This window comes from Parasteatoda tepidariorum, chromosome 8 (assembly GCF_043381705.1).
Source record: "Parasteatoda tepidariorum isolate YZ-2023 chromosome 8, CAS_Ptep_4.0, whole genome shotgun sequence".
NCBI lineage: Eukaryota > Metazoa > Arthropoda > Arachnida > Araneae > Theridiidae > Parasteatoda > Parasteatoda tepidariorum.
In genome coordinates, this window is record NC_092211.1 from 46,093,300 (window position 1) to 46,117,607 (window position 24,308).

A 24,308-nucleotide genomic window follows, 5' to 3' on the forward strand; every position below is an offset into this window, starting at 1 on the left:
TTAAATTATTTAACGAATATCTTAACACTTTCCAAATTCACTAATATATATTTGAATTCAATTTCTTGAAAGAAGCATGATAATACAAAATAAATAATTTTATTAATTATTTCTTAGTTGTTAAAAAAATGAAAAGTTTCTGTTTACCTAATAATTTGTAGATGAAAGAAAATAAATTAAAATAAAATTAAAAAAATGTGTAGTGCTAATGATTATATTAGGTTCAATTTATTTAGCATTTTAATTATTAATACGTAATTGAAATATTATATAGTTCATGATCATTGCATGTGAATCATAGTTGCTTTATTAGACATTAGATAGTGTAGACATTACCTGTTGCTGCCACTATTGTTCGGTTGTCTGAATTTAATGGACTATAAAAGAGCAAAGTAGGAATGCATTGATTTGGCGATCACTGGCGACAGGCAGTTGGCGGTCCAAATGAAACTTTTACATCACCGCGGCTCCTGGTTATCCGCTCATAAGCGGGATATTCCTCTTTTCTGTTGGTCGCATACATTCTAAGACTATCTCTCCTTGGTTACGGAGACGTTTCCACGCATGTTTACGGAGATGCCGAAGAATGTGTGGCTGTTTTGTTTTATCATTGCCGTGATCTCTTCAGGTGAAATAAATTTTATGCACTTATTTTCTTGAGGTTAATGAAATTTAAAATTTTACTTTTAAAATGCAAAAAATGTCTTCTTTTTTTTGTGGTTCCAAACACTTTTAAAACATCAGTTACCGTAATTCCTTTGTTTATTTTGGAAAGGAAGCATTATAAAATCTGAGTACAAGTAGTAAAATATTTTTCATGCATTATAAGAGTAATAAATTTAGATCCCCGATATAATTTTTTTTATCTTTTAATTTGGATTTTTATCAAGCTTAAAATAGCGTCATTTCTTTTATTATCTGTTGTAAAAGAATTTTTTGAAGCATAAATTAGTTTAAAAATTATTTTAAATGCAAAGTTTAAACTTGTGACTCATGAATAAATTTCATTCATAAGTCAAATCGTATGAATTTCTTTATCATTAATTCATTTTAATTACTTTTGCTTAATTCATATGAATAATGGTCTAAACGTTTTCATTCCTTAACATACAAAATTTTTAAATTATAAAATAGCTTAAACTTCACTTATTCTATCTTAGTACCAGTTATTTTAATAGCTTATTACAAAAAAAATCACATACGTCTTGATTTTTATGAAATAAAGACGCCGAAAAAAGTACAGAATAAAATAAAGAAAAAAAATTTAAAGCTCAATTTTAAGAAGATAAATAGTTCTTAGGTTTGAAGTAAAAATCATTATTTACAAAGATAATTTAAATCAGTTCTACACTTGTATTTGGTATTCAAAATGTTTGTGTCCATGCGTGTTTAGTAGATTAAAGTATGCACTGTGTATTTTTAATTAAAAAAAAAGAAGGTATAGTAAAGGCTCATCCCTCCCTTTTGCACATGATAGCAGCAGCACTATTCTTCTTTTAGATGATATTTATATGCATAATTTTTAAATCATATTTAGTTGATGGGTTTTTTTATTTCTAAAAATAATTACTTTCACAATTATTGCTCTTAAATACTTTTTATCATTGTGAACTTACCTTCATTGCGGGGGAAAAAATGTTTTAATTAATGAAAGGAAGTTCAAGGAAATTATCGAGCTCTTATTCTGCCCTGAAGCATGCAATAGCTATACCTTACAAGGAGATACCAACACAATGTAGAGGTTAAGAAATCTGATAATTCTATTGAAAATTATTTTTAATGGCCATTTTTACTTCGTTCTAGAAGTAGAAGTTCTAATATTACATTGCAATTTGTAAATAAAAAATGAAAATATATCGAGTGTTTATGAATGGGGACATTTATTTGGATCAGGGTTTCTTCATTTTTTTTGCGATTTTTTGTGGATTTTTTTAAAACAAATTTGAATAACGATGGTATTTTTTCCACCTTCTTACTTAAAATCCTACGCATGCAATGTTTAAAAAAACATACGTTTTTTTAAGATTCCCTCTCACGATCTTAAATATATAGTAGACGTACAAATTATTAACATTTTTTACAATTTCAAAATAAACCAAGGAAAAACGAAAAAAACTGTAAAATACTAAGTTATATTTTAGAAATCGTTAAGTTGAAAGACCAACTCAAATATTTCCAAATGTTTAAAGCTCAATTTCGTAATTTAGTGTGCGTATGAAAAGTAAAATTCATGTTTTTGGGGAAATCAACAGTCCAAATTTATTTATAATTTTTTTCATCATGCTATACAAGTCAATTTTTAAAAATATCTTGAATTAAGATGTGCAACCAATGAATAAAATTTGCGTGATTGATCACTCAATCATTCGAATATTTTCCCGCTATTGACTACTCCTCTCATCAAATTTATATTATTAATAAAAATTCTTAAATCAATAAAATCTGATCCCCTGTTCTTCATTATATAGAATTAGAAAATTGTTTATTTTATCAAAGCACATTTAAAATATTTAAGTGAAAAATTGGTTACCGAAAATATGATTAATTGGACGATTTATTTTATCTGCTAGCTTTGTAAAATAATTCAACCATTTAGCTTTGGCATAAATTTGTTTGATAAAATAATTCTTTAATTTTTTTTAGTTAATCAGTGAGCTTAAAATTTATTTTACCTTTGAAAGTAATAGCATTTTCATCAATTTAGATCTTTATCTCTAAACTTACGTTTTTATCTATTTGTTTAACATTATTTTTCAATGGAGAAATTTCATTTTATCTTTAATAAAAAATATTTGACTTTCAAAAACGTCTTTAGTATTGCCAACACAACTTAAATGCAAATGAGAGCAAGTTTTGATTAAAACAAATGGCTTAGTTGTTTTCTCATCATTCCATTGTGCTAAAAAGCATAATTTTTGTTACCAGAATATGCAGTAATAAACAACAAAAATTTTTATTAACAAAAGTACAACAAAGCAAATTCGTTTGGAATCTACTAGAAAAATGTCACTAACGGTTATATGAGACGATGATTATAAACTGCCTTGAGTATGGATAAACCACTCTAAATTTTGAGAAGAAATATTAAGGAAATGAAAAAAATTTTTAATAAGATTTTAATAAGAGTTACTCCTTCAAGTTATTCCATTTTCTTTTATAAAAACAAAATGATCTTTTTTCTTAAATCTAATGCTCCTACTTAAGAAAAATACTTGGTATTATTGCATTGCACCTAAACATTATACTGAAAAAAAATGTGAAAAAAATTACGTTTTAATAAAATATTTTGAAACTTTACCTCTACTTTTTCTATCTGCATGTAGACATTTCTAAGATTTTAGATCATGAACAATGAATGTTAAAATCTGCGAAAAGCAGTAATGCTCTATATCTCAATATTCCTCAGAATATATATTATTTATTGCTCTATTTTATAAATCTTTGAATCCCTAATTACTGTGGACGAAATAAAAAACACCGATTTCTTTGACCGATTCATTTAAGAGCGCACTGGCATTTTTGCACTGCTAATCATAAATTCAGGTAAAGAAGTGAACTAACTCACTATAATATGAGTTGTTTATGGAAGAATTAGAGTTTTTAAAGAAAAACTAATTTATTTGATGATGGTATTTTTTTTTTGCTGTGGAGACAATGTTTAAAGTTTTGAGATATTTTAAGATAAAAGACACACATAAAGGTAGGTACACAAAAACTACAATCAATATTTAAGCCTAATATTTAAGACAAAGACTTACTTCGGAGTAAAAACGCAATTTTAATTTTTTTTTTTGCTATTATAGAGAATTCAAGATGTTACAATAATTCCTTAACATCCTCAACTTCTTTTTATTTATTTGGTATTAAAAAGTGGTTCCGCTTAAAACCATGGCTTGTAAAATCGTTAGAAAATTTAAAAAATTTGTGTTAATATTCTAATAAAGATGTTATGGATAATTACATCAGGTTCCAGTTTAAAATTAAATATTATCTGCCTCACATTTCGGGACTACGAATATTGATTTGGAAATGTTATAAAAAGAGCTGAATACAACTTGTTTATTGCACATTTTATATTCTTATTTTGCTAGGACTGTGCGAATCTGGTAAATCAGCTGTAGTTTATTTGACTCCTATGAGAAAAATTTAAAATAATCATATTTTATTTAAGACTTTAAGATAATTGAATGGACTAATTATTAATTTAGTTTCTTAAGATTAAAAATTTTTTTTAATCCATATTCAGTTGAAAAACATTTTAATTAAGTTCAATCAATGTTTATCTGGAAACAAACTTAAAACAAAATTGAAAATCAAACATTGAAAATTTTTATGTCGGAAACACTTACTTAGGTAAGAAGCACTTACCCAGACAAATCCAACCAATACCACTTACGAAAGCAACTAAAATAAGCTTGAGTTATAATAAAAAATGATAAAATGTATCAATATCACTTGTTTTGTCTACGAGATTATTAATAGAAATTCAAGTCATCAAGCAAAAAAAAAATGTTTTTTCTCTCATGTTTCAAATTGAATTTAAAAAGTAGTATAATAAAAACTAAGCGGAATATTGATATCGATTATGATTCAAAATACAAAAAAATAGTTCTAATGAAGACCTTTTGAGTACTTTAAAAAAAGTTAAAAAAGTAATAATTTAACCAATTCTAATTTTCAAAATTAAAACAAGTAATAAAATAATTACTTGAAGTTTGCAAAAAAAAATGTTTTTAATGAGTAATGAAAAAATAAATTGTTTATTCTATTTATAACTCTAATTACTATTATATTGACATTCTGTTTCCATCACTTGCAGACTAAGAAATGTGGAAAATGTTTTCCATAATTTGAGTTTTTAAATATTTTTGATGCAGCAAATCGAAAAAAGGATAATTCCATCTTTCGTTTGGAATGCGATAATTGCAAAACTATATCAGTCATTCTTTTTTATATTTGTTTATGCAAATAAAACATAAAATCTATCTAACTAATTACTGTATTTGAATTTTGTTGATTTTTTCTCAACATTCAAATTTTGTTGATATTTTTCTGCATTAAAATTTTATATATTTTGCTTGAAAAAATACATTAGCGAGAAGTATTAAAATTACTTGAATTTGAGTTAGCCTTTTCTGGCAAAGGTTTTATAAATGAAATTATAACTAATTTTTACCAAATATACAATGAAAAAATGCGTTTTATCTTCGTTCAATCACCTTTTACTAATAGTCAACCAATATTTATTCAAAAGCAGTTTTTACAAATGTCTTAGCATAAAATCAATTTAGAATTGCTTTAAAGCTTAGTTCGTAAGCTGTAAGTAAACCATAAACCTCCAAAGCATTTTGAATAATTTAGTTCAAATTTTAAAATAAAGTATGGTAATACAGATATTTTCATTCTTACCTAATGGAAGAAGCGAGAAATGCAAATTAAAAAAGAACACATAAATAAAAAAAATACCGACATTAAAATCTGCTTTAAAAATGATACTATGTGATATGAATTTTTTTAGAAAATATTGATTTAACTTCAAAGCTAGAAGTCTGTGAAAAGATAAATGCATTTGCAAAATTTTTTTAACTCAACATCACGGAATAAATGAATTAGAAATTCTTCCTAACTTTTAGTTGAAGAATAAGATAGCTCACGCAACATTATAAAGTAATATGCGCAAGAAAAATCTTGCAGAGAAAACTAATTTCAACTTTTAGTTAAAAACTAGGTACATTAAGTTGATAGCAACGCTTTGAAACTGGATTTTTAATGACGCTTTTGAAGTAGAAAATGCGGAGAGGTTTTGCAGCTAAAATTACGGGAAGTTACAGAGGAAAATTTATTTTCAGATGTAATCTTGAGCTGAATTTGTTTCATTAATTAAAAATAAAAGCATTAGTATGGGATCATTGCTCTTTTATTACATTTTCTTAGAACGCATGCATCTTAAATCCCTGCTTCTTTATCATATGCCATATCTGAAAATTAAGCGTATTTGATTCATTTTTTTGTAAAATTAGAAGTTCAAATCATTTAGAATTTTAGAAATTGCTATTGAAAGTAATTTAGTGCTAAACGAATCTAATACTAATACTTGAAAAGTTAATGTAAAGAGTAAAAGTAGTGTAAGAAGTGTGTAAAAAATACTGGATCAAATTACGGTTTAAAGTACCAGTACTCAGGGTACCTCTATTTAAATTTTACCTCAAATTTAATTTTTTTAACCGGAATATAATACTGAAACAAAATCTGCTATACAGTAATTTTTACAGTAATGATAATCATAAAATAACTGAATCAAGCCAATAAAATGAATATTACTATACTATATCATAAAAGTACTGTACAATAATTTACGCTAAAAATAGTATTTACGGTGATAGACCTAATTTGATGAGTCTGTATTTTAGTCCATGATATGATCCAGAAAAAAATTACAAAATTAAAAATTAACATGATTTTTACACTTTAATTTTGTATAGTTTTACAATACTTCTTGAATGTTTCTTGATAAACTTTTTGTTAACATTTCGTGCATATATCTGACATGTTTATTCGCTGAGATAGATAATATGCATGGCAAGCTTCATTTAACTGCAAATAATTGATTAATCAGCATCAGTAAATAAATAAATACAATTTTCCTAGTTTAGAGAATGGAAATTTCAGTAGAACAGAAATGACTATAGAATAGTAAAACAACTTTTACTGAAACTAAGTAGATATAAAAATTAACAGATACTATAGCTACTATAGTTACTACTAGGGCTTAGAAGAACTGAAATTTTTGAAAATAAATGATATTAGAATTTTCATGAAATAAAATTTCTAAAAATTTATGTTTTTGGATATTTCAAAAATTATAAATAATCAAATTGCCAGGAAATAATATTAAAGAAATGAACTACTAAATTATTTGAAATGCTCTAATTTTCAGAAGCAATTCATTTTAATAAATTCAATTTTAGGAATTTAGGGTTGAAAAAGAAATAGTGAAAGAATTTTTCTGAAAACTATGACTGTAGAGTATTAAGATAAAATTACATGTAGTTCGATCATTTAAGAAATAATCTTTCCAAAAAGATATGGGTAGATGTTTATAAAGGGAATGTTTCTAAATGAGTTAATAACAGTATTAAATATTGTTATTTATATTTTGTATTATAGTTCTTTTAATAATTATTATATTCGTAAAAAATTCCACTCTTCACTAAATATTAAAATAGTATATAATTATAAATACAGGGCTATTCATAATTACCTCCGGGGTTTCGAAGCGTTATAGTAAAAAAAAGAAGACGAATATGAAAAAAAGAAACGTGAGAAATTATTCCGAAATTATTCACGTTTTACTTACATACATTACAGATGTTCTATGTGTGAACCCTTGGTCTGTATTCTGTAAACGCCATCAACCCTTGACCTGTAAACCCCATTTTTCTTTACTACAACTGTCTTCAATGGTACATGTTACTGCCATCTACCGGAAACAGCTTAAATTAAAACTTGCATACATTCGGAATAATTTCATATGTTCTTTTTTGCCATATTCGTCTTCGTTTTTTTTTTTTTTTCTATAACGCTTCAAAACCCCAGTGGGAATTATGAATAACCCTGTATATTGATAAATTTCAATAATTAAAGACTTTTTTTTAAAAAAAATATATAGATAAGTAACTTCTAAATAAAGAATTTTCTGAATAAACAATATTTTTTACAATATATAAAAAATTATGTAAACAAAAATATATAAAAAATATGTGTCTGCTTTATTCTGAAATAAAAGAGGTTTATATATTATTATTTTTACATTATTAACGTTATTTGAAATATCTTGAGTAAACAATTTAATTTTATTTCAGAAATTTCCGCTAAATACCAAGGACCAACTTTCATTCATGAGCCCCCGAGTAACGTTCTATTCTATAACAATACAGGAACAACAATCCCTTGTGTCGTAAATGGAACTCCGAGACCTGACATCACTTGGACTACTTTAGACAATGTTAGTGTCACTCCTATTCCGGGCTTAAGACTAATTCGTCCAGACGGCGCGTTGACTTTCTCGCCATTCAGAGCGGAGGATTATAGACAAGATGTTCATTCAACAATTTATAAATGTTCTGCTTCCAATATTGTTGGCAGTATTGGAAGTAGAGAAGTTCATCTCAGAGGAGGTAAGTTAATGCCTCTTTACTTACTAGATATCAAAATATTTTGTTTCAAGAGACGTGCCAAATTGAAATTTTATTGAAATACACGTCACTTCTATTGTCAGCTCATATGAATTTAAGAAATAAAATTTTTAAAAATATAAAAGGAAAGGAAAGAGGAAATTTTAAAAAAATAACATGAACATTTTTAAAAAAAAGTTGAAATTGAAAAGAAATTGAAAGAATTTAAAATAAAAGAGCGATTTTAAAAATGATTAAAATTATAGAAGGACTTGAAGAAAAAACAAATTCAAAATTCTGCAAATATTTTTAAAATGTGCAGTTTTTTTAACTATTACAAATGAAATATGATTTCAAGCAAGATTATGTTTTGCAGTAATTTATATTAATGTTCGAAATATGATTGAAGGGTATTGAGACATAAAGCGATGGAGAGTTTAATAAAATTAATAAAATTAGCTAACTTTGTACGACTAATAATAATTATCTTTCAATAAAATTAAAATCTTTAAATCTATTTTTAAATTTTTGCTTAGTGCAAAAGTTCAAAAACTAATACTCTGAAGCTTGCTAAATTATTGAACCCATAAGACGAATAATGATTTCACAGAAATATACATTTAAAAATTGTATTTGACTTTGTTTTTCTTACTACGTTTTTGTTAAATGGATACTAAAGTTGAATTATTGCATTATTATTAATTTCAATCACATTTTGACTGTCCACTCCGACAAAAAATATGATCAAAACTTACACAATATGGTAAAATTTACCGTGTTTCTGGCTCAATGAGAATGCCAAAAAACTTGGTAATTTTTTACGAGGAATTAATATTAAATGATTTTGGTAAAAGTTAAAAATAAAATATGGTTTTATACTATGTGGTGAAATTTGATAAATGCTGTAAAATTTGTTAAGTTCAATATGATATTTTTTCCGGCATAAATATAATTTATTTTTCTACATTTATTTTCCAGTTTTTCCAGTTGTTAAACAATATGTGCGGCAGTAAAAACTGTGATTTTGAAAACCAGAAATATCGGTAAACAGTAACCAAATTATGTTTTGTTTTACCAAAAATGTCATTACTATGTAATACGGTTGTTTAACAAAAATTTTTTCTCCGTGTAGATTACCCATGTCTCTATACAAGCTCAATTTCTGAGTTATGCACACTTCCATCATTTTCTGACTGCTACGTGAAGATTTATCTTTATATTCTTTTCAAAAAGGAATATCATGAATCAAAATTTCAATCTTTTACAAGTAGATTTAACACTCAAACTTAAATCGAATTTTTTTGCAGGAAGGTAATACAAATTTAAACTGCTTATTGTCCACTATAACCAGCATTTATTGCAATATTTTAAAAAAAAGAATTCTTACTTTCAACCGTAATATCGGACAATTTTGGAAAACCTAGTTCATTCATAGCTTAGTTGGAGTTCTGTGCTGGAAGGCAATACGCATTTAAATTCGGTTCTGTTTACGGTTAGTAGACATCATCACAAAATACAATTTTTTTCAAAACAAAATTTAGACCACTTTATGACTATCCTGAGTTCTAAAAGTTGAACTATAGTTTTCATTCTGACGAAATTGGGGGAGAGTTACAACTGAATGCTACAAGCAAATTATATTTTTTTCAGCAACAACTAACATACATAAGAAAGTAAAACTAATACTTACGTATTTTTTCGTTTATCATGTTATCGAAATCTAAAAATACATTTGGAAATCGTTCATATTTTAATATTATTTCATATTTTTAAACGAGATTAGTTATTTTTGAGTTTTCGCAAACCGAAAGAAACCGAAACGGCTTAGATGTGATGTGGGCAAAAATAGTAGAAGGAATAATTTGTAAATACCCTGAAAATAAATACTAAAATAAAAGAAAAAATCTAAAATTTTCGTTTTATTAAAGAACTGAAAAAGAAAAAAATATTCATTTTTTTTTTTAAAAAAAGTACGAAAACTATACGGAACGTAATTTTTTTTAACAAATTTTTGTCACCACCGAAACTTTCCCTACATATTTGGAAAGTTATGAGTCATATTTTCTTCCTCTTAGGTGTGACAGAAAAATAATTATTTTCGACTTTTTATTCCACTTAAAAAATATCGATATATTTTAACATTTGAAGTAGATGATAGATGCTAAATCAAACAGATGTTTAAGAGTGCACAAAAAAATTATTCGATTTTCTATCTAATTACTGTTCGATTCCAAGTTAATGTTCATCTTTAAAGAAAGTTTAACATATTTTGATTGTTTAATAATGATAATAACAAACAACACGGCTATTTTGATATTTATACCTCTGTTTTACTGCTATGATTTATTTATTTTTCATTTTCATACACTTATCGCATACTTGTTAATTGAATAACGTAACTTAATAGGTGTTTAAGAATCATAAAATATTTGATTTTTTATTTTTTAAGGAAGCTAATCTTACAATTCTTGTAACGTCATAAATTGTTTAGGAAATAATTTTCAAAACAATGTTACATTAAACTAATTTTATTCTTGCGAATGAAAAACAAAATAATAAACAAAAAATAAACACGAAAACTAATTTAAGCTAATATTAAATCAGATCTCGAAATTTAGAGCAAAACAATGTTAATCTAATTACACTGAATTTAAATTAGTATTTCTTGCAAACATATGTAGTTTGTCGAAATAATTAGTTTCACTTCTTGAATTTGCCCAAAACATTTCCGTTGTCTGAAATATTATCGCTAAATAAGCAAAAGTCATGTAATTTTTTTCAGCTTAGCCTAAATCTACAATAAAATTGATTACATTTTTCAAACATGGTTGTAGATAATAAATTATATCTTAAGATAAGCATAAGATAAAGGAGAAAATAATTCATGAAAATATATCTGCTCGTTCCTTTTTCAGGGGATTTGCTTTAAAAAAGCCTTCCGTATTTCTAGCACGAATAATTCATTTACATCCTATTGTTTTTCTTCTTCTAACTTATAAATAAGTTAAAAAGGAAATAATGATTATTCTATTTTAACTGGCAAGTCATTTTTAAAACTGATTATCTCTAGCAGTTGAGAAAGATATAATTAATTATCAGATTAATTACACTTGGTGTAAAGTTCCTTTATATATAAAAGCAAAAAACTGTCTTTATGTATTCGAATGATTCAAGAATGGTAGCAACAAGTTGGATTGCGTTTTTTTCAACAGTTTCCAAATTTTAATGCGTTTGTTTGAAAACTGATCCTACTTTTCAGCATTATTTAGTTAGGATCAATATGAAAGATATTAAATTCCATTGTCGAAAACCATCGACAGACGTTAAAGTTTTCTTGATACCAATTGAATAGCTTTACCTATTTGCACAGCGTTTTTGTCACAGACTTCTAATATTTGCTTAATCATTTCGTGTCGTTTTCCAGATCGCTATGTTAAGATGTTCGTATGCAACAATAAAAAAGTGTTTTTCTTTGATTGTTCTATTGTGTGCTGTCATTCAGATAGTGGTAAAATAGTTGAGATGAAACAGAATAGTTAAAGAAAAGGGAAGCAAATAAAATCTCGCAAAACCATAATTTTAAGAGAAAAATTAAAACAATTATAGAGTTATCAAATTGAAGAAGTTATCAAAAATTAAGTAAAGGCTATTTTTAGCTTTCAGTGTCAATTTTAATCTATCTTATTTGACAATACGGCAATGCAATTTCGACGCGATCAAATTTCTTATATCAAAACAGTTTAATGCAAACTTCTGATAATAATCGTAACTTATTGTTAGCACCATTTTTAAACATGGATTTTTTATTCACAGACTTTATATTTTATTCTATAACCATCATTGAACAGCCGATCTAATTTAGGGTTTACTACTATCAATTTTTAACTCCGTAGACTTGTAATTTTGAACCTAATCCAGAAGACAAGAGAACTCTTGGATCAAGTATTGGAATAAATTTGCCTTTGTGGAGAACTTTTTGATGGAACTAACCCAAATGGAAAACAACGAAAACAACGAAACAACGCTGGAAAACAACGAAAACCTCCAATGCTTAGCTTGAGGGCAACGATACTCTAACCAATAATCCGTCTACCACTGACGATACTTTACGCCAGCGCTGCGGTCGTTGCAAGCCGGGTGTGGAGCTCGTATCAACCAACCATCCTTGGGATTTGAACCCGGTTCCTCTCATTGGGATGCGAATGCTCTCTATCTCCTAAGCCACCTCGGTTCTCTGACATCATATTACGATTCTTTACACGAAATCATCATAAATTTTATATATAATAAATCAGAACTTATCGGTTATACAGACCATGAATCTAAGTTCACCAACAAGTGGAATTATGTCAAGTTTTGATTTGCACAGGTCATCAGCACCCGATAATACGTATTGGTGCATCAGCTATGACAATCGCATGAATATTTTACTAAGCTGTATTCATTCAATGTGATATTATTTAAAATATTGATAAAACTTATTTGGGTTAAAAAATATTAACCAATGTAAAAGAAATATAATATAGCTTATTAGGAAAATATCGTGACATATTGTTAAATGTTTGTATATTTAGACAACGATTCGTAATATGAAATTTGTATCCATCTGTCATAAAAAAATAATGTTTGGGAGGGCAACAACTTAATCAGACACCGACGCATGGTCTTTATAGTCAGATAAATAGAAGATCAAAGTCCAGCATCATTAAACTAAACGATTTTTTAAATAAATTTTTTGGTTTAAAATGCACCATTTACAGTTTAAATCTGTATATTCTTTTAATTAAAAACAATTATAGAAGTTAAAGTTCGTTTCTTTTTGGAAAAAAATGAAATTCGTACAAATAAAGTACATTTGCTAGCAAATTAAGTATGTCAAATAAGTTCTCAATTGATTTTAAGAGAGTTGCTAATTTGTTTTATTATACATGTAGTGAATCGGCACAATTTTTAATGTTACAATATGTCGTACTGAACATTTTCGTTACAAATAGACCATGATACCCAATATGGTAAATTTTGAAGTAGATCCTCATACTTCCTAGATCTGAAAGTGCGATTATCTATGAAGCAAAACCGGAATCCACTTTCATTCGTACTATGTTAGTGTGATATAGAAATACTTAATATTTTTTGTTAAAAAGTGGACCATCACATAATTTATTTAGAGTAACTTTTTTTTCTCTTTTGCTTTTGAATATAATGGCAACTGTAAAAACAAATCTTTAAATTTTCTGTTGTAAGGCTCGTTTAGAAATTCCATGCAAATTCAAAATTTGCATTCCCAGTATCCAATTCTTTTAATCCTATTAGAGGCAATAAATCATAGTTCTCTTCATGAATACTTTAGATTTTTAAGTCTTATTTTTGTATTTTCTTATTTAAGAAGTTTTTAAAATTCCGTGGGTTTTTAGTAAACGTAGAGGAACTATGTAGAAATAGAACAGAGTTTTATCAATGAAGGAATAAACATAGAAACATTATTAATTCAAACATTCTATTCCCAATTCTTTAATTAGAACAATTAAACGTTCTTGAATAATTTTGAAATTGTCATAATTTTGAAATAGTCATAGTGTACAAAAGATATTAATTCATCAGGTCGGCTTTTAAAATTGTTAGTTTTACCGAGATTAGTTATTGACATCTTAGTTCTAATTAATTTTTAAAAACACGATAAAATATTTAATTGGAATCAGTCAAATAGTTTTTAAGACTTGAAAGTGAAAATATGCTGTTTTTTTTTAAATTTTCTGAGTGATTAATAATTACATCATTGAATGATGTAATTATTAATAAACAAAATTTCATTTTTGAATGAATAATATTTTTATAATTGTGTATGATTCGCTTAAGGAACGGATCACGAAGTACTGCAAAATAAAGGAGATTAATGTTAAAGAGCTCAAACTACCGACCTCTAACCTGAGTTAACTATTGGAAACATGTTTCCTAGATTGCGGCTACTTACCTTATTTTGATTTTCAAAAATCTAAATTTCCCGATAAAAAGTTATGTTAAATCTTAGAAAACTCGTTTTGTAAGTTTTACATATATCGCCTGCACTAATTAAGCAGCATATTTGAAATTTTCTATTTAAGGTATTAATATTTGTTTTTAGTATTCGAAATTCCAATCATTACAACAAACTCTTATAAAGATCATATATCTTTCTGCGCACTGTACTTACTATTCATTTCAGATACATAAAATACAATGAAAGCATTTCATAACTAAACTACTTGTTACTAATTGTTAGAATGTAGTAATTTTGAAAATCTCAATGATTTTGAAAAATATTATGATTAAAATATTTGAGCTTAAAAAATATACGACATATATGATTATAATTGTTTAATTTCTTCTTATTTCTTTATAAAGCAAACTAGTATTTATAATTTTGCTAAATTCAAAATTTGTAAGTTATTTTCTTTTATACACCACATCTATATTAATTTAAAAAACGCTTGATTTACTATGAAAAGTACAATTTACTTATTCATCTGTATATCATATTTGAATGATAAAATGTTACATTAAATTGTAATCTCTTTATATAAACCAGGAATAGGTGCATTGTTCAACTTTAATGAAATTAAATAAACATGAAAGTCAAGAAATTTCTTAACGTTTTAATATTCATGGTTTCGTTCATATTTATTTGGGTTGAATTTTAAATCTATGTATTTTAAGAGTAAGAGACGGTGTACTTACCCGCATTACATTAAATGTACGCATAATATGTTATCTATCTATGAATTCATATGTATAATGTTCTCTTTCTATTCATAATAAATTAAATATTTGTTTAGTCCTTTTTCATATTGTTTGATAAAGAATGACAAAATGTATACAAAACATAAAATTTTAAATTTAAATTAGTATTTTTAAGTTTTTTTTATAATAAATTTAAAAAAAAAGAAACTTCCTTTATTAACTAGTATAATACTTACATTAATTTTTGAATTCTGTTATTGGATAAACTCAAATTTTGGATCTGCATTGTGTACTTCAGATATTTTCATATAATGCATTTTAATAATACATACCGATGCATAAAATTAAATGATGATTTAATGAATTAAACGAAGAATTATAAGGAACAAAATTATTTGTTTTAGAAATAAATTGCAAATTTATCGCGAAAATAAAACTGTCTCTGTCTATTTCTTTCAATATTTGTATTCTCCGTATTTTTAGTCAAAAAATTACTTTACTTAAAACAATATACTTTTTGACAGAAAAATATTGCTCAAACTTATTTATTGCTTTTTGAAAATCTTTATGATATTTCTTTAGAATACTTATATTATTTTTTAACATTCCATACCATATTTTTATCAATGAGAGTTGGTTGTTTGTTAGATGCATTTCGTGGGATTTATTCTAACTATTTGTATTTACTAGTATTTTACTCATGCACTTACAATTCTGCTGCTGCAGACTCTCAATTCAATCCATCAACTTCAAAATTGCTAGGTATTTTTTAGAATGCAAAAAAAAGCAATAAAAAATAAAATAAATTACTCTTTTAAGAAATAAATTATCCCTTTCGAATTTTATTTTGAATGAAAACAGCAAAAACGTAAATTGCAATATTTTATGGAAAATCCAATGGTTAGCATATCTTTCCATAAAATGGTTGCTTCTACTTTTCAATGTATCAAACTTTGAATTGACAAAATTAACAAAAATCATATGTGTACTGAAGTATTTATTTAAAATAACCATGCTCAATTATTATCTTAACATTGTTTAGTATATTAAAAATAAGGGCTGAGCAATAAATGTTTAAAAGATTTTTCGTACCATTAACTGCATTGATATGGTGTTTTGTCATATAACTTTACATAGACACTAATGGATGAGGGTCCTAAAATATACAGTGTGCTTTTTTATCTTTTTACCAAGAATGATTAGAATAAGGTAAATTAAGAAGAGAAGAGAATTAATAAGAGAAAGGAATAAAGACAATATTTATGTAAGAAAACAAATGACCCTTACTAGATAATGCCCAAATGATTCAATTTCTATCGACAAAAATTATTTAGTTAAACAATTAAGGTAATAAGAATAACTAAAAAAACTTGTAGTGCACTTAAAGATTTTTTTGGTTCCCTAATATCTATTGACTTAAAAATCATTACATCAAAAATAGAACGCAATTTTATGGAAGGACTCAAAATATAACATTTTATATAGGCGTAGTTGACAAAATACTGCTGTAGCCAGGTGAACTATAATTTGATTCTAGATTCTGTTAAAATTATTTCAGTCCGAAACTAAGCTGCTTGAAATATTGAATATATTATTAAATTAAAAAATAATTTCGATTAAAAATATGATATGAGCAAGTTTTTTTTTATTAGATTGGTTTAAGTCTCGTAACATTGATCTAAATCGTTAGAGCTGTATTAAAGAACTTCCTGCTTCCGTCCACTCCCATATAAGAATAACATATGCGCATGGTGTGTTTTCATACGTCTATGGTACTTGCCCTTAAGTGTGCCATAGACTTATGGTGACTTTCCTTTAAAATATTAAAGTCTTAATGGTTACCATACATTTATGGTGTCTCATACGATAAATGCCATATAAATTTCTATTGATATCAAAGGCTTACAGTGTCTTGGCATATAGCTATATAAATTTTTATGGTTACCACAGATTACCACAGGTACTTCCAAGGCAATTTTCCTAAGGGATAAACAAAAGTAATATACATAACTGAGAGCATTGATGAGACGTATGAAAATAGAACCAAGTGATTCAGTCAAAGCAAAAATTGTAATTGGTTTCGAATAATTAAAAAGAGTTCTTTGACTGTACATTTAAAACGCATATTAAGAAAAAGAATTGGTTTTTGATAAATTTTCCTCCTTTCAATAACTTCATCGTGTTAAAATCAATATTTTATGTGAAATAAAAGTGTAAAATTTAAGTAAATTTATAATCAAAAAGCAGGAAATTCATACATAAATTCCTTGCATAAATGAAAAATAGTTTATTGTGCTTTGTTTATTTGCTTACCTAAAAATATTAAAAATGTGTCTAACTATGCCATTTCCTTAAGCTGCATGAAGTTGAATATGTCGCTGTGATACATTAATAATTCTTTGAGCTACTAGACACAAATCCGATTACGAAAGTTTTAAAGGCAGAGGGATGATCTCTTAATCTCTCTTTAATGCTTGAGAGGTATTTGCTTAAAATATAATAACATTAGAAAACATCGTTAATATTTAATAAGACGTGCTCTTCGGAATAAACATAACAATCTATCTGCATATTCTACACATTCCATAAAATGCGAGTTTATTTTTTTAGTCCACAAAATTGAGAGCTATTACTTTCCTCTGTTTTTATTTATTCATAAGTTATCTATGTGAAGTTTTAAATGAAAATACTGAGATATTATTATTTGCTTTTACATCTACTTATAATAATAGAATTTTTTAATAAGCCATTCAAATTTACTTAGATCATATCTAACACAAAATATAATATAAAGAATGCAATAATTTATATATATATATCAAAAGGAGATATAAAAAATGTTGTAACATCATCAGCACCCAACAATGCAACATATCTTCTTAAAGAAGCTCTGGCTTTCGTTAGAATAAGATATCGGACAGCAAAAGCTAGAGCATGTTGATATTTACTGCTATCTATCAACTTGTACTAATAAACTCAATATATGAAAAACACTTTAAATAAAATGTCAGTAAAGCTAAATTCGAAGTCATAATAAAACTGATCTGTAGTAAGGTTGACGAAAGCTAATACCACGGCATCAACGGCCATTCCTCCAAATTATTGGATTGTTGATGGTGCGTCGGAGATGATTAAAAGTGACGATTATGGTTTAGTTAATACTGACAACGTTAATCCCAACAAACTAAATGCAGACCCTAAAATTTAAATTAGGTCAAACAAGTGCTTTAAATAAATTGATAGATTATTTCAAAAAAAAATTCAACTATTGATGCATTAATACTGTACATGTATCGATCTATTTCTCTCTCTCTCTCTCTCTCTCTGTATATATATATATACATATATAAGTTCAGATGAAGATTAAACAAGGGAAAGTTATAGACATATGAAAGAAAAGGGGGGGAAATAATAATGAAAAAAAAATAACAAACAACTGATTTAAAAAAGATAAAAAATAAAAAAAATGAATTTTTAAAAAAAAAAAAAAAAGGAAAATGAAAGATATAATCTTTTCATCCGCCCACACGATTATATTCGCAAAAAAGAGTGCTTTCTGATATTGTATCAATATAGCCAAAGCAAAAAATATTAAAACAATAGTGTGAGGAGCACTAAAAAACATTTTTTTTTACAAAAATTACAACAAGTAAAATAGACCACAATAAGTAAAAATAACACGTAATAAAATAAAATAAAAAGATAAAACAGTATATAATATATATATATATATATAGCTACTGTACTGATCTTCCGATATAACTTCTCTTAATTCAAATAAGAGAAGTAGTTATAAAGAAAACTCTATAAAGCATTACAGTCTTATTTAAAATCATAACGTTTTTAATTTTAAAAAAATTAACAGTCCCAATTTGCCTTACTTCATATCCTGTGTATGATTGAGTAGAATATTCAAAATCAGAGTCAGGACCACCAGGACAGTATCTAGAAAAACAAATGAGAAGCAATCTGTACTCAATTAAAAAAAAAAAAAACACAAATGTAATGAGTAAAGAAATAAAATTCTTATTTCGTCAAACAAGAATTTATTTATTTACTTTTATTATTATAATTNTATAAAATATATATATATATATATATATATATATATTAGTCAGTTCTGCCTGTATATTTGTCTTTAATCATTATACCCTGCCCTAATATAGAATACCCTGCCCAGACATTGTGAAGAATATAAATCCTTATTATTTCATTGTTACTGATCAAAGTGAAATCCAAAAAGTGCAGTATCAAATTTATTTTCGGGAAAAGAAAAAAATTTAAGAAATATTAAATTCTCATATTGATTTTAAAACTTATTTATTCCCTTCATCTTTTAATGAACGTTTCTGTCTTTAAGCTGACAAGGATTTTAAAAGAGGCGATTGCAAGTTTAAAACAATCATGAGATCGAGCAATCAGCCGTCATCTTATCGTTAATGATCACTATTCGGGAAAATGACATATCTTGCATTTAGAAAAGAAGAGGGGATAGTCGTTTTAAACTTGTAATTGAATTGGGAATAGGACGATAATGATGTCACATTTTCCAAGTATCTTTTTAAATAATAAAAATGGTAAGACTGTATTTATCACTCGTTCCTTAAAAACAAAAAAAAAATTGTGTGTATTTTCTTGGACTCGTACGTCAATTTTATATATATCAAAAACCCTGTTTTATCTTACACAATACAAATAATTTCAATATAAAGGAAATTTTCATTAATTTTTTCACAATCATTTAGATAAATTTTTCGTAATTAAAAATCTAAAAACACTTGTTTTTTTTAACACAAATAAAAAAGTCCAATTATTTGAAACTCTACGAGGTTTCTAGAATATTATAGTAATTTCCATGTAGAACGCTGAATTCTTGAAAGTTGTTCACTGGCTGCAGTCAGTGCGTAGGTGGATGAATATTTTAGGCCACGTAGGGATCGAGGGTGTACGGCAGGGGTGTCAAACTCGCTGCCCGAGTTGAACATTTTTGTGGCCCAGTGAATATATCCGACGCAAAGTAAAAATAAATTAGAAATGTGAATTAGAAAGGAAACTAGCATATGAAATTATAATATACTTTACTTATAAACTATACGGATCAATTTAAATTGTAAGCCCGAAAATATAGAATTCTAATTGGCTTGCGGCACCTGCCATTCCAAAAATACTGCATCGTAACAAAATTACGCAGAAAAAATTTCAAATCTTAGAACGGAATTTGTAACAAGGTTTAGGATTTTAATTTCTGGGAAAATTTTTTTTTTTTTGTTTTCGGCGATTTTCTCAATAAATATAGACTCAGTACCCAGTAGTATGCAAATGGAAGTGATTGAGATTCAGTGCGACTCAAATTTAAAGGCAAAATTCATTGAAGTGGTTATGCCTGAATTTTACAAATGTTTACCGGCAAGGTTTGAAAATACTCGAAAATTCGCACATGAAATTATTTCCATGCTTGGAAGTACTTATCAGTGCAAGCAATTATTTTCTGTTATGAATGGAAATAAATCTCCTGTCCGAAACCGTATTAATAACGCTCATGTTGGATCAATTTTGAAAGTAGTCTCGGCCAAAAAAATTTATCCCGTAATAGGAAAGATAGTAGCAGAGAAGAGATGTCAAGTATCAAATAATAATTTAACTTTGTATATGTTTAATTCAATGTGCTATTCAAAATAAAAATATTTGTTTCTATGAACATTGATTTTTTTTTTTTTGCGGCCCTCCTAAAGTTAAGCATTGTTTATTTGGCCCAAGTTAGCTTTTGAGTTTGACACCCCTGGTGTACGGTATCGGTCCTCGTTAACCTGTTCAACCGTAAAGTGCTGGACAACGCACCCAAGCGGGGTAACCATACCATTTCAGAGAGTCAAAATTGTTATGCAATGTCAGTGGATCATCCTCAAAGATGTTTCCCAGACCGTCGCCAATATAGCCCATTGTGCAACTCCAGTGCGACGTAAATAAACGACTAAAACTTGCAATTTAATGTTCTATTCTACCATTTTCTGCGAAGCTTCTTATTCAGCATACAAGTTGTAAGTAACCATAACTTAAGCAATGTTATTTTATTATATTCATCTTCCTTTTTATGTTAATTTTCATCAAATTGAAGTATTGAATTGTGTATATATACCTAATACTCGTTCTTTCTTTCAATACCTGTTTGTACTTTTTACTCGTTCGTTTTGCTTCAAGAACAAGTATTTTAGCTTGTTACTTTTTAAAAGCAATAATCTCGTCTATGAATTGCATTAGCAAGCCACCATTGAAATGGTTCTCTAGAAACATTGACTTTTTATTTCCTTCAAAATATTGACGCAACGAATAATACTATTTAATTTCTAAACTCCACAGATACTTTAACACAGAATTAATCTACAATAGCGTGTAAAAATTAAAAGATAAATGGGCATCGTCCTTAGCTAAAATTAAAGGTATACAGTTATTTTGTTAAAAATTTTGTGCATATAATTTATTAAGAATAATTATTTATCTATATTGATTAAAAGTATTGCTTCTCAAAATTTTTATTAAAAATAAAAATCTTAAAAAAGTGTTTTGACTATATTCAACTTAATTTTTTACAGTTTTCAGTATATTTAATTTTTAAAAAAATATCTATTCTTGCATCATGCTAATGAAGTGACTCCCCAAAGGCATTTCGAGGAACCCTGGGATTCTCTGGAAAAGTCAAGAGGGTTCCGAGAGAGAGGACCTTATTTTTAACAAATACTGATTTTTGAAAATTGTAATAAGTTTGTTTTTGACCTATAATTAAAAATTTTTAAATTAATCCGGTTATTATTATAAACTCCTTAGAGTAAATTTACATTAAAAATAAATAGCAAATTATATTAATAATTTGTAAATATATATTTATAATTTTTCTTCCAATAACAATGTACTGAATAAATTGCTAAAACTATTTGCATTTCTAAGTGATTCTATTAGCATTTCTCCTTGAAATATAAAATTCAAAGCAAATATCCAAATTTAAGAATTACTAAATATTTTTTCTCCAATAAATCTCACCTTTTATAACGGTTAATTTTCAAAAGGCAATATCCAGTTATTTTATTCAGTTACTTCAGTTCATTTATTTGTTTTATGTGTATGCAAAAAAACTAATGGACTAGAAATTACCGCAGACTCACAAATTAAACTCCCTAACATAAAACTTTATTTTAAGAATGATATTGCTGAGACAATAAAAATAATGAAATGTTTCTTCACATGAAATGTTTCTAAATTAGTTTGAAGGTTTGGTTTTATTATTAAATTATTTTTCCTTTTGGTTAGCATATTCACACCTGCTGCTTTTTTTAAACAGTCACGGTTTCTCCAAAATAAGTGCAATCGTTTGGGTTCCGTAGCTGAAGTAAAATTGGGAGCCCCTATTCTAATGTGTCCAAAATTAGACAAAATTAGCTTTGAAGCATTAACATTGAAATCTAATAATTTACATCAAATCTAATATACATTAAAAAATTCGGTCACTGACATTGTTGACTAGGGCTCTGTTAAATACAAAAATTATATTTAATGGAAAAAGAAATATTCTGTAATTCATCTATAAATAAATTTTGTTTTGAAATATCTTCCATGTTAAACCGAAAGAATAGCCACATTCTTTCCTTCTCCCACTAATAATTGTTTCTTAAGCAGTATTTGACACTTGAATTATTATCCCTGCTTTATTTCTGTGGTGCAGTGTATTTATACAATTCAGTAAAAATTACTTAAATCCATGTGTTAAAGAAAGAAAAAACGGTCGTAGTTGGCGTAGTCTATCAACAACTTTAATTATACCTGACAAAGTGGTACAAAAAAGCTCAAATTACTTCGATACTCGTTTTGTGGAGAGTGTTTCTTTTCCGAGAGATTTAGCAGCTATTACCGAACTTTCCAACTTTCTTTTTCGTGGAAATCTCCTAATAGAGTATTATGTGGTTCGTTAGATTCTGATTTTCAGGTCCACGATTAATGAGAGGATTGTTTTGCGTGACCATTTCTTTTCATTCGTGACTCGCTTTTTAGTTGTAAAAGGTAGGCTAGCGGATAAAGACCATTTAGTTTTCTAGATGCGATCCCGGAATGTTTGTTATTAAGGGTGGGTCACGGAAAAGAAAGTGTAATAACTTCTGCACGATTCTCTATTTGTTTAGGAATTTTAGGTTTGGAGTAATTTTTAAGTTTGAAAAGGGGATTGATGCAAAGTTTTTTTAGAAAAAGAAATTTTGAAGGAATGTTTTGATGCGAACTCAAAACATGTGTGAAATATTTAAAGAAGCTTTTATGAAAGTGAAGTTTAAAATAGTGTAATTTTAAATTACTTGTATGCGTGTAAAATTGGTTTTATGGGAAAGAAAATTTCGTTTAATACAGAAAATGTTTAGAAAAGACAGATGTATGCATTATAAGGATATTTAATAACAATTAAGTATATTTGAACTAATATTAATATAATCTGCAGACATAACAATCAATAGCACCTATGTTAACTTTATAAACTCCTAAACCATTCAACCGAGATCGATAAAATTTGGCATACTATTAGTTTTAAAGTCGGAGACGGTTACTCTCGATATTAGAACATTTTACTCACTTTTCCTTTTTCCTTTACTGTATAATTCCTTTTACAAACAATGTGATCAGCAAGTAGCGTCATAAATGTAATCAGTACAGTGCTACATCACAGAATTAACATTTCTAAAGCTATTTGAAATCCCGAGTTCATTCTGTTTCTTAAAAGACAAAATAAAGGTATGCAAACAACTATACTAAAAATACTGTTTTTAGCTTTTACTTTAAACCTTATTATTGCTTTTTTTCTTCATTCAAACTTCGTCCAGCTGTCAAATGTAATATTTATTTTGTGATAAAATCGTGATGATCATGAAAACCTATGTTTTTAAAGTTCTAAAGAAAGTTTATCAAAACCTGTGCAATTAAATCTTGTTTCAGTGATGTTCATAAAAATATTAAATAAATGAACATCACTGAAGTCACTATGGTAGACTATATCCAGGACTTTCATGGTCTTCTCTTGGTAGACATCTACTCTACTTCTCTTTTGGTCTTCGATTTCATTCAGGTCAACGGATTCATAGATCTGGTCAGACTTCATCAGGCCGGAAGAGGATAAGCAACAACAACATAAAATAAATCTTGAGAAAAGGAATTTTAACCTCAATGTAAGAACGCTTTCTACTCTTGATTTGAGAAGGATAATACATCCTCGATATCCGAAGGATTTTCAAGCCTTGTTTTGCAATTGTAGATTCAATCTTCATATGAAAGGATTGTAGCTTAAGACAAACCTCATAGCACGTAAACTACCATAGTAAAATTTAATATGTTTCAAGATTGCATGGTTAATTTGCTAATAATTTATAAACCATATATATATATATA

General features: G+C 27.0%; 1 protein-coding gene across 1 annotated transcript in view; it reads left to right on the forward strand.

Moving 5' to 3' along the window:
* Positions 1–484: 484 nt before the first annotated feature.
* Positions 485–24,308, forward strand: part of LOC107452989 (cell adhesion molecule Dscam1-like) — a 262,770-nt gene continuing 238,946 nt past the window's right edge. The window contains exons 1-2 of the mRNA XM_016069635.3: positions 485–628; positions 7,863–8,177. Coding sequence (XP_015925121.1) covers positions 565–628; positions 7,863–8,177 — 379 coding nt within the window. The 5' untranslated portion in view covers positions 485–564. The remainder of the gene's footprint in view (positions 629–7,862; positions 8,178–24,308) is intronic.